The sequence below is a fragment of the Littorina saxatilis genome, linkage group LG8 (assembly GCF_037325665.1).
Source record: "Littorina saxatilis isolate snail1 linkage group LG8, US_GU_Lsax_2.0, whole genome shotgun sequence".
NCBI classification, from domain to species: Eukaryota; Metazoa; Mollusca; class Gastropoda; order Littorinimorpha; family Littorinidae; genus Littorina; species Littorina saxatilis.
This window is the reverse complement of record NC_090252.1, coordinates 65931002-65943105: the sequence shown is the minus strand read 5'-3', so window position 1 is coordinate 65943105 and position 12104 is coordinate 65931002. Positions and strand designations below refer to the sequence as shown.

General features: G+C 42.0%; 1 protein-coding gene across 1 annotated transcript in view; it reads left to right on the top strand.

Annotated features, from left to right (window-relative positions):
- Window positions 1–12104, top strand: part of LOC138974187 (uncharacterized) — a 35864-nt gene that overhangs the window by 18706 nt on the left and 5054 nt on the right. The window contains exons 5-12 of the mRNA XM_070346896.1: window positions 528–806; window positions 1675–1941; window positions 2174–2452; window positions 3486–3776; window positions 5176–5469; window positions 6661–6969; window positions 7467–7631; window positions 10157–10208. Coding sequence (XP_070202997.1) covers window positions 528–806; window positions 1675–1941; window positions 2174–2452; window positions 3486–3776; window positions 5176–5469; window positions 6661–6969; window positions 7467–7631; window positions 10157–10208 — 1936 coding nt within the window. The remainder of the gene's footprint in view (window positions 1–527; window positions 807–1674; window positions 1942–2173; window positions 2453–3485; window positions 3777–5175; window positions 5470–6660; window positions 6970–7466; window positions 7632–10156; window positions 10209–12104) is intronic.

The following is a 12104-nucleotide window of genomic DNA, read 5'->3' as shown; positions in this document are numbered from 1 at the left end:
TTGATTGATTGATTGGGTTGTCAGATTTTGGTGTGGGTATGAAACGAACAAACAATAACCACACCACACAAAATCACTCGCAGTCGCATCTGCCCGCACAATATATGCACCAGCAACAGGAAATAAAGGTAACAATAGAACAAGACTCATCTTTGCTTCCTGCTGTTCCTTGCCCCCGACTCGAGGCCACCTTATCCACAGATCTGTTGTGAGATGTCAACGCTGACTGTGCAAGCAGATCACCTCGTTTGAAATTAGACAATCCCATCGCTAGAACACAAAATGTAGGCACAGTCGTCCTAAAGATGCTAATTATATTACTGCTGGCTTTACACACTATCGATATGCTCTCCCTCGAACCGAAAAAAAAGCTGGACTGTCAACAACCCATCAAACATCCTTTTTTTCAGAATATTTGTTTGTAACCTCCGTAAATGTATCTCCAATGTAAGACTCCCTTGATTTTAAGACCGGATTTTCTCAGACTTAAGTTCTTAAAAGGGGGTTTCACTTTTCAACTCTTTCAGCCTCTCCATCGGCAGCCCCGATTCTTGAATGCTCACCCCGTACTGTGGATGGTTTCTTCGAAGAGAACAGGATCATTCGTTGCACGTGTATAGCAGCAAATCTGGGTCAGCCTGCAGGGAATCTGATTGGATACTGGAACGGGGGAGAACTGGCGAGTGGAAACAACAACCAAATCAGTTGGAATGTCACTGCGAATCGGAACGATGATGGCGGAGTGGCGAAGTGTATTCTGAAGTGGATGACTGATCTCACAACTACTTTAGACATCAAAGTCGCTTGTAAGTTTCAGTGATGGTTTTCCCTTGGTTTAGATGTTAACATCGGCTCTTGAATCTTTGACGCAGATTCTTCAGTTTTGTCCGGCTGATGGATGCAGTGCTTGTGAAACGTAGCCCACTTCGGACGACAATGACGACGACGATGATGATGATGATGATGATGATGATGATGATGATGATGATGATGATGATGATTTTTTCATACAGGTTTGGACTGTTCGAGAGAATTTCCTGTGACTCGACCAGACTACGTTCCGAGCTGTTTACAATTATACCTTGATTTCACGTATCAGTGTTTTAGTGTTTACGGACGAAAAATGTATGAATGTATATTTGTTTACATTAACTAGTTTCTTTTCATGACATTAGGGAATTGAATGCTACCTTTTCACTTGCTTGTTCGTTCGTTCCCCTTCTTCCTTCCTTCCTTCCTTACTTTCTTCTTTCCCTCCTTCCTTCCTTCCTTTCTTTCTTCTTTTCTTCCGTCTTTCCTTTCTTCTTTTCTTCCTTATTTACTTTCTTACTTACTTAGGCCAAATAAAAAATATATGTTGGTTTAGCGTAACCTGACCGACCCTATGTTTTCTCGCCGACCCTAACACTTTTATACCGAGACTAAAAGAAGCAACCACCTTTAAAATCCATTACATTTAAGAGAAAAAAATAAGAGGAAAAAAGCCGACCTACCGACCCTAACTTGTTTGGTTACGTTACCCTAAACCAACATATATTTTTATTGGGCCTTACATACTTACTTGTTTACTTGCTTACTTTCTCAATAATAGATTCATTAATCAATGAATTGATTAATCAGCTCATTGGGGAACTTCTTCCGCTAGTGTTGACGGCAATAAATTCCCTTTTACAGATGGTCCGGACTTGGTCACCGTGAGTGACCCTGGCGTCATTGACCTTGACCCTGCATCCAACCTTCACAGCGTGACCTTCACCTGCAATGTCACGGGCGTGAATCCTGGTGTTCGCCTGACCTGGGAAGGCCTGTGTCAAGGTCAAACTGGAAGCACGTGCAAGGTCAATGTTACAGCCAATCAAAATGGCAGCCCGGTCACGTGCAAGGCAAACAACACTGCCACAGGGAACATGACCAGCAACACAACTGCTATTGCCGTCAACTGTAAGTGAAGATTGACTGTGCGAGACTTTGTTTGATTTCATCATCATTTCATTCGGATTATATGATTACTACAAAAAAAGTTTGATGAACCTTTAATTATAGACGTAAGGAGATATTCACTGGAACCTCGATTTATCACTCTTTGAATTGGACGAACAAGACGAATGGTATGATAATGAAATGTATTGTTTCAAGAAATATTTTCAATGTTATTAATTGGCATGTTTGACAGATCCTCCCCCGGCAGCTCCAGTAATCTCTGGGTACTCGGGCCCTGCCCTCTCCTCTGGTGACCAACTCTCCATGTTCTGTAGAGTCGACAGAGGTCAACCACAAGTTCAGACTGTGACCTTCACTTGTGGCGGTCAAAATCAAGAACACCAAGGTCAACGGGCTAATTTCACCAAAATTGTGACAAAATATGACAACGGGGTGGTGTGCGTGTGCTCCGCGCGCTGGAAGATTGAGGAATACTACACGATGACGAAAAATGTCACTCTGCTGGTTCATTGTGAGTAGTTGCAGATTCCATTGCCGTGTTGTGTGTGTGGGTGAGAGCAGATTCCATTGCCGTGTTGTGGGTGTGGGTGATAGCAGATTCCATTGCCGTGTTGTGGGTGTGGGTGTTAGCAGATTCCATTGCCGTGTTGTGGGTGTGAGTGAAAGCAGATTCCTTTGCCGTGGTGTGAGTGTGAGTGAGAGCAGATTCCATTGCCGTGTTGTGGGTGTGGGTGATAGCAGATTCCATTGCCGTGTTGTGGGTGTGAGTGAGAGCAGATTCCATTGCCGTGTTGTGGGTGTGGGTGATAGCAGATTCCATTGCCGTGTTGTTGGTGTGGGTGATAGCAGATTCCATTGCCGTGTTGTGGGTGTGAGTGATAGCAGATTCCATTGTCGTGTTGTGGGTGTGAGTGATAGCAGATTCCATTGCCGTGTTGTGGGTGTGGGTGAGAGCAGATTCCATTGCCGTGTTGTGGGTGTGAGTGCCTGCGTTTGAGCAAGGATATGACTGTAGCTGTTCATCGAGGAGGGAGTGGGAGGGAGGAGAGGCAAGTTGGCTTTGGGGGTTCAGTTTTGCAGTATAAAAGATCAAATAATGGAGTATGTCTGTGTGTAATATATACAGTGGCATAGTCCAGACTCTCCCTACCCAGACTCCACCCTCCCATGTGCTTCTTTAGGCGGAACAAATTATCGCTTTCATGACTGTCAGGCAGTATAAGACCGCCCACCAACCAATCCACTCCCCCCCCCCCCCCTCCCCCCTCTCACCCCCAGTATATTTGTGTGTGGAATATTGGTTTTGGTATTTTTTTAAAATTATTATTAATGTTCATCAGTTTCTTGGATCATTGCAAGGAAATAAAAAAAACACAAGTACAACCTAAAAAAAAAGTTCCTTTGCCCTTTGCAGTACGTGCGTAATGATTAGCACACGTTGATATTTTGTCATAAAGTTGCACTTCTTTATTGAGAAAGCTTGATTGAGAAAAATGTGTTTGTTATTTCACTTCATAATTACCGTAATTATTTGTATTTTTCAGACCCCCCATCACCGCCTAACATCACATACGCGAGCCAACCGTACCCCTTCATGGAGGGGGGGACACCGACACTCTATTGTCATTTTCCTGCGGGTCATGACCCCGGAAATCCACCTGCGACCTTGAAATTGTTGTCCAATCAGTCAAATCAGCGGATTGAGGTCGTAGGTCAAGGGGAAGTCAACGTGACCTTGACCGAGCTGAGCTACCTGGACAACAGAAGAACTGCTGTGTGTACGGCAGCAAACAATGTCGCTGAAGTTAATGCTACGTTTCAGATGCTAGTCTACTGTAAGTCTGATTCTTTACTTTGGTGTGTGTTGGGGGGGTGAGGGGTGACAGTGTGTATGTGTGTGTGAAAGGGGATAGAAAGGACACTGTAAAACAGTCTAAAGATGTGTAAAGATACCGTCCTTGACGCGAACACGACCATGTTCACCGTACACATCTGGCCAGGCTATTACGTGGAATAAATGAATCATTTGACTTGGACACCTACCAGCAATCCACTGCCCCGCTACTTCCACTCAAGAGTGTAATATTATAGGAACTTCGTTTTTACATTTATTCAAGTTTTGACTGAATGTTTTAACATAGAGGGGGAATCGAGACGAGGGTCGTGGTGTTTGTGTGTGTGTGTGTGTGTGTGTGTGTGTGTGTGTGTGTGTGTGTGTGTGTGTGTGTGTGTGTGTGTGTGTGTGCGTGTGTGTGTGTAGAGCGATTCAGAGTATACTACTGGACCGATCTTTATGACATTTTACATGAGAGTTCATGGGTATAATGTATATCCCCAGACGGTTTTTTTCATTTTTTCGATAAATGTATTTTATGACGTCATATCCGGCTTTTTGTAAAAGTTGAGGCAGCACTGTCACACCCTAAATTTTCAATCAAATTGATTGAAATTTTGGCCAAGCAATCTTCGACGAAGGCCGGACTTCGGTATTGCATTTCAGCATGGAGGCTTACAAATTAATTAATGACTTTGGTCATTAAAAATCTGAAAATTGTAATTAAAATTATTTTTTTATAAAACGATCCGATTCCAATAACATATAAATATGTTATATTCAGATTAAAAACAAGCTCTGAAAATTAAAAATATAAAAATTATGATTAAAATTAAATTTCCGAAATCGTTTTAAAAACTATTTCATCTTATTCCTTGTCGGTTCCTGATTCCAAAAACATATAGATATGATATGTTTGGATTAAAAACACGCTCAGAAAGTTAAAACGAAGAGAGGTACAGTCAAGCGTGCTATGAAGCACAGCGCAACCGCTACCGCGCCAAACAGGCTCGTCACTTTCACTGCCTTTTGCACTAGCGGCGGACTACGTTCAGTTTCATTCTGTGAGTTCCACAGCTTGACTAAATGTAGTAATTTTGCCTTTCGCGACTTGTTTATGAATCATTTTGCAAACTGCCATAAAGTCAGTCACGACAGATCTGAGATTGGAAGCCGACTCGTTTTGACGAGCAGGTCTGTGCCTGTTATTATTTCAAAATGTGCACAACAGAATGCCCGTCACTGCTGCATGTTTTATTACTACTACTACTACTACTACTACTACTACTACTACTACTACTACTACTACTACTACTACTACTACTACCATAACCGACACCACCACCACCACCACCACTACTTCTACTACTCCTATAAAAAATGTTCCTCGTCTGTTTCAGACAAGCCGAATGTGACTCTGACCAGACAACTACAAGACGCCTGCCGCATCGACCCCTCAGACCCCCGAACATGCGTCGTGGAAGACGGAGAACGTGTGCAATGGAAATGCCAAGCCACCGCTTTTCCTGACCCTTCATCTGTTGCTTGGCAACCCTCGGGTACAGACGTCCTTGACCTTACAGCGCAGAGAAGTACGAAGGTAGATCAAGTTTGTGAAGCGACGACAGCCCGGTTAAACAACGACCCTCGTCTTCCTTTGAAGAGTAGCGTTACTCTACGAGTGCTGGTCAAGTGTGAGTATTTTGCTGGGCTTATTCGCTTCCCAACTAAAACGTATTTTGGGCGGTTTTGTTTGGAAATGTCTAAGATATAAATTATTGTCATCATTTTCACGAGTTTTCATTCACAAGCACCTGGGAAATAAATCTCATGTTCCCCAGGCAATAAATCCCCGGTTACCATAGTTGCAGGAAGCAGGTTATACATGGATAATCAAAAGCAAACCCAATAGAAACGCTCGGGGATTCTTCGGCTCTTTTCATTGGTGTTTCCCCAGACCTAAACAGACGACACGACACTGCTTTGCAAAGTTCCAAAAACGAACTGGCAAACTGGCAAAAGTAAACAAAAAACAAAACTACTTCATGAAAGGTCATACATTCATCAAAAACAAATGAAACCTAGCGATATGTTTTGTATTCTTACAGAGTCATGGAGTGCGTGTATCTGTGTTTCGATACACAGACGTTCTGAAAAACACGAACGTCAAGTTCAAGTAAAACGACCCCTGACACACACATTTTGACTCGTGCACAAGACGTTGTATCGATAAACGAAGCACAAATAAGAAACAATAATAAAAGCAAAGAAAATAGCAACAAGATATGCAAACATCTAACAAAGCCGAGCAAGCAGAATGGCAGGTCTAATGAAAAACAAAGAGGTACTGAGTCGGAAACAAGATCGCGATTCTGTCCTTCGCTGCACGACGCAAATCTTCTGTGACCTTTGACCAAACGTAGCTTCCACATTCGATCACTCAGCTTAATATTTACAACAGAAAGCCGAGGGGTGGAATACCGAGATGAACCTACAGAACTGTGCATCCTCAAACCTGACATATTCATCCCAACATTAATTTAATGAACTCAAAAACACAGAAAGTTGCTTTCACACGCCAGCTTTGATTACCAGTGGTTATCAAACCGGGACTCGTGTGGTTATCAGTACGGAACCCGTGTTTCAAAGCATGGCTCCCTGGGTTGATTGTGCACTTATTTTCTCAATACCAAAATGATGCAAATTTCTTTCCGACGAAACAAAATCTATTTTTTGAAGTACCAAGACTTTTCATGTTAGTTACTTTGATGTTGTCTTTACCTTTTAAAATATCTTGTATTGGTTAAAGGATTTGGCTTGTTGTCTGCAAACATATGTTGCTGATACGTATCACGAGTGTTTTGTTTTTCTTGTACCTTTTACAGACCAAGCTTCCATCAAATCATTCCGTGCCAACAATACCTACACCGCACAATTCACTGCAAACGAAAATGACCCGGTCAGCCTGGCCTGCATCGCCAACGGAAGACCCACACCCAACATCCGAATCCTTAGAGGTGAAGGTGAGGTGGAGTCACTACCTCAAGGTCAGGTCACAGCAGCGGACGAGGTGGCCTTGACCTACCTGATACCCGAGGTCAGGTGTGAGGATGCAGGTGAATACCGGTGTGTGGTGACCAACGAACAGGGAACAGGGACTGCACGCTTTCCCACCGCCACGTTGACTGTCAACTGTGAGTAATGTTGTGATCACCTGGGCCGAGGTGCATGAGAAAGTTATCAACCGGGTGGGAGCCAGCCACGGTGTAGGATTGGTTGAAATTGAGATTTGTTGCGATTTCAACGAGTCATACCCCGCGGTTTGTTCTCTCTTGTTTGGGTGGCACCCACTTTAGGCTCGTGCTACTAAGGCCTGGTGTATTCATCGCCAACTTCTCAACGATTTGTTCAGCGTTCTATTATTGCACATTCTATTTTAGTCCAAACTAAAAATTCATCTGAACGTATTATCATTAATACATGTAATTCCGTTTCATGCCAAATGAACAATTCGACTTGTTGTTGCAAACCCTGTCACTCAGGTTCCAGACATACAGCATCTCGCACAATGGTGTTGCAGGCAAACCCACGGATTTTCAGTATCAATTTTAACATCACCAACAATTGAGTTTCAGTCAAAATGAGCAATTAAATTCAACTTGGTATATCATCACTAACAATTGTGTTTCAGGCAAACCGAATCTAGCAGTTCCAGGCAAAGCCACAGAGTCTAGCAGTGGTCTGAGTGGCGGTGCGATGGCGGGTATTGCTGTGGCTATGTTGCTAGCAGTCATCATTGCAGTCCTTGTGTGGCTCTGGTGGCGACACTGGACGCTACCCACGTGCTCATTTCATGGTGAGTCTTTTTACATTTAGTCAAGTTTTGACTAAATGTTTTAACATAGAGGGGGGAATCGAGACGAGGGTCGTGGTGTATGTGTGTGTGTGTGTGTGTGTGTGTGTGTGTGTGTGTGTGTGTGTATGTGTGTGTGTGTGTGTGTGTGAGTGTGTGTGTGTGTGTGTGTGTGTATAAATGGATTCAGAGAAAACTACTGGACCGATCTTCATGAAATTTTACATGAGAGCTCCTGGGTATAATATCCCCAGATGGGTTTTTTTCCATTTTTTCGATAAATATGACGTCATATCTGGCTTTTTGTGAAAGTTGAGGCCACACTGTCATGCCCTCATTTTTCAATCAAAATAATTAAAAATTTCGTGAAGCAATTTTCAACAAAGTCCGGACGATAGGAATGAATTTTAGCTTGGCAGCATAAAAATTAGTTGGTAAGTTTGCTCATTAAAGGCATACTAACGCACTCCCGTGTTTACAAAGTGTAGTTTGCCCACAATCGATGTCAAATGCACCATAAGACCATATAATGACGATACGTCACCATGCGCGGACCATAATACATGCATTACAGCTTGTTCTAGCCTCTGAAAAAGTGAGGATGTCAACAAAGCCGCGGTGTTCTCTCCCTTGCATCAACGTTACATGTGTTGCCAAATCTATAAATAGGACGACCCAGATCAAAATGAAAATTCAAATATCTCAACATTTAAGGGGTCCTAGACCACAATATTTTGCAGGGAACTTAATTTAGTCTGTCTCCAGCTGTTGGTAAAGCAATTAGCGTGTATAGTCATCGAGTACATATGGCTTTAAAGTTGTCATTAAAATCGAATTTGTACTAGCAGATTTAAAAATGATGTCATCGTATTCCTCACTTTCTCCTGATTTCAAAAGCATATACATATGTTATGCTTACAATAAAAAATGTGCTCAGAATTAAAGAAAATTATAACTAAGAAAGTAAGTACTGCGTTCGCGCGCTACGCGGAGACGAGTCTCGGTTTTTCGGTGTGGTTAGTCGAGACTATCTTAATACAGTCTCGGCGATTACTGTTTTTTTGGTGTTAATCTCTTTCTTTAATGCCGACAGCTTGACTAAATGTTTTTATATCGCGTCACGCGACTTGTTTCTACTTGTTTCTTTTGTTTATTAATAATAACAATGAGAGTTTATATAGCGCGGACCACAGCAAACTATGTTCTCCGCGCTTTACATATTCATTTATTCTCTTTTCTTTCTTCTATTCTTTTATGTTTGTCTGCCTCTCTCTCTTTCTTTTATAGAATAGTAAGCTTCGGCCCTACTTCATGGTATGTCGTAAATCAATTGTTATTCGGTCATATTAATTCAGGGTCTGATTCCAGATATCTGGCTGTTAAATTAATTTTTGTTTTTATCTGTTTTTCTGTTTTTATATTTAGTCAAGTTTTGACTAAATATTTTAACATCGAGGGGGAATCGAAACGAGGGTCGTGGTGTATGTGCGTGTGTGTGTGTGTCTGTGTGTCTGTGTGTGTGTGTGTGTGTGTAGAGCGATTCAGACTAAACTACTGGACCGATCTTTATGAAATTTGACATGAGAGTTCCTGGGTATGAAATCCCCGAACGTTTTTTTCATTTTTTTGATAAATGTCTTTGATGACGTCATATCCGGCTTTTCGTGAAAGTTGAGGCGGCACTGTCACGCCCTCATTTTTCAACCAAATTGGTTCAAATTTTGGTCAAGTAATCTTCGACGAAGCCCGGGGTTCGGTATTGCATTTCAGCTTGGTGGCTTAAAAATTAATTAATGACTTTGGTCATTAAAAATCGGAAAATTGTAAAAAAAATTAAAAATTTATAAAACGATCCAAATTTACGTTTATCTTATTCTCCATCATTTGCTGATTCCAAAAACATATAAATATGTTATATTCGGATTAAAAACAAGCTCTGAAAATTAAATATATAAAAATTATTATCAAAATTAAATTGTCGAAATCAATTTAAAAACACTTTCATCTTATTCCTTGTCGGTTCCTGATTCCAAAAACATATAGATATGATATGTTTGGATTAAAAACACGCTCAGAAAGTTAAAACAAAGAGAGGTACAGAAAAGCGTGCTATCCTTCTTAGCGCAACTACTACCCCGCTCTTCTTGTCAATTTCACTGCCTTTGCCATGAGCGGTGGACTGACGATGCTACGAGTATACGGTCTTGCTGAAAAATGGCATTGCGTTCAGTTTCATTCTGTGAGTTCGACAGCTACTTGACTAAATATTGTATCTTCGCCTTACGCGACTTGTTCTTTCTTTCTTTCCTTCTTTCTTTCTTTTTATCCGTCTGTCTCTCTATTGGATCATATTGTCTACACTTAATGGAGAAAATTCCATGCCAGTATAAAAATTCTGTTTTCCATAACTGCATAATTGTTGGGGGAACATGTTATAGCTCATAATGTACACACGCCTGCCTGTATCATTAACGGTGTCACGAAATGTTAGTGTTAATGTACTCAGTGCATTTATTTTCTGTCTGCAGCTGGACCGAAAAGGCGAAGGACAAAAGAGAATGCCATGAAAACTGATCAGAAGTAAGGTGGTCTTTGTTTTTGAATTTGAAGGGTTGTTGATTGGTTGGTTGCTTAGTTTCCTTCATTTGACATAACAGCGACATCATAAGTAATGGCGGGGAAGTAACTCAGTCGGTAGAGGCGCTGGCTTCAAAACCAATTGTCCCTTTCGGCGTGGGTTCGATCCCCACGTTCGGCGAGGGATTTTATTTCACAGAGTCAACTTTGTGCAGACTCTCCTCGGTGTCCGAACACCCCAGTGTGCACGCATGCGCACGATAAAGAACCCAAGTTCACAGCGAAGTTCTCAGGGCTTGAAAACATGAATACACGCATGCAGGAAGAAAAAAAGAAAATGGGTAGCTCCGTATACTGTATGGCAGCTAGCTTTCCGCAGGGAGAAAGCAGCCCGATTTTCCATGAGGGTAACCTGACAGGACTGTATGAATCTTCTCCTTATCCTGATCCTTTGGTCTAGCCATTAGAATGCTGGTTTAAAACCAGTCATAGCGTGTTATACAATCTAAACAAGCGCTGGTCGATCGTATTTTCCGTATTTTTGTAGCACATGTATTACTTGTGTATTACACACATAGCAATGCTACAGTAAGAATACAGGATTAGAATTATACTTCTACTGAGCGGCGCTTTGATACAAACTCGAGTGTCTAATCTAAGGAAAAAGCAGAAAACACCCGTCAGTCGAGCAGAAAAAGAAGAACAACAAAATCAACAAGAAAAGAAGAAAGATGAGAAGGCGGGGATATAGCTCAGTTGGTAGCGCGCTGGATTTGTATTCAGTTGGCCGCTGTCAGCGTGAGTTCGATCCCAGGTTCGGCGGAAATTTATTTCAGAGTCAACTTTGTGTGCAGACTCTCTTCGGTGTCCGAACCCTTCCCCCGTGTACACTACATTGGGTGTACACGTTAAAGATCCCACGATTGACAAAAGGGTCTTTCCTGGCAAAATTGCTTAGGCACAGTTAATAATTGTCTACCTATACCCGTGTGACTTGGAATAATAAGCCGTGAAAGGTAAATATGCGCCGAAATGGCTGCAATCTACTGGCCGTATAAAATTTCATCTCACACGGCATCACTGCAGAGCGCCTAGAACTGTACCCACGGAATATGCGCGATATAAGCGTCATTGATTGATTGATAAACAAGAAAGAAATAAGCAATCAAGCAAAGCAAACAAACATCATGAAATAAGCAATCAATCAATCAATCAATATGAGGCTTATATCGCGCGTATTCCGTGGGTACAGGTCTAAGTGCAGGGATTTTATTTTATTTTTATTTTTATGCAATTTATATCGCGCACATATTCAAGGCGCAGGGATTTATTTATGCCGTGTGAGATGGAATTTTTTTTGCACAATACATCACGCATTCACATCGGCCAGCAGATCGCAGCCATTTCGGCGATATCCTACTTTTCACGGCCTATTATTCCAAGTCACACGGGTATTTTGGTGGACATTTTTATCTATGCCTATACAATTTTGCCAGGAAAGACCCTTTTGTCAATCGTGGGATCTTTAACGTGCACACCCCAATGTAGTGTACACGAAGGGACCTCAGTTTTTCGTCTCATCCGAAAGACTAGCACTTGAACCCACCACCTAGGTTAGGAAAGGGGGGAGAAAATTGCTAACGCCCTGACCCAGGGTCGAACTCGCAACCTCTCGCTTCCGAGCGCAAGTGCGTTACCACTCGGCCACCCAGTCCACAGCAATCAAGCAAAGCAAACAGACAAGCAAGCAAACAAAAGGACACCCATGGTGCAGAGGAAACATTACAACTACAACAGGAAAAGAAGGTGGATGCGGGGAAGAAAGAAGAAGACAAACCAGCTTACAAGAAAAGGCAAGCAAACAAGCAAACAAGCAAACAAGCAAACAAGCAAAAATAA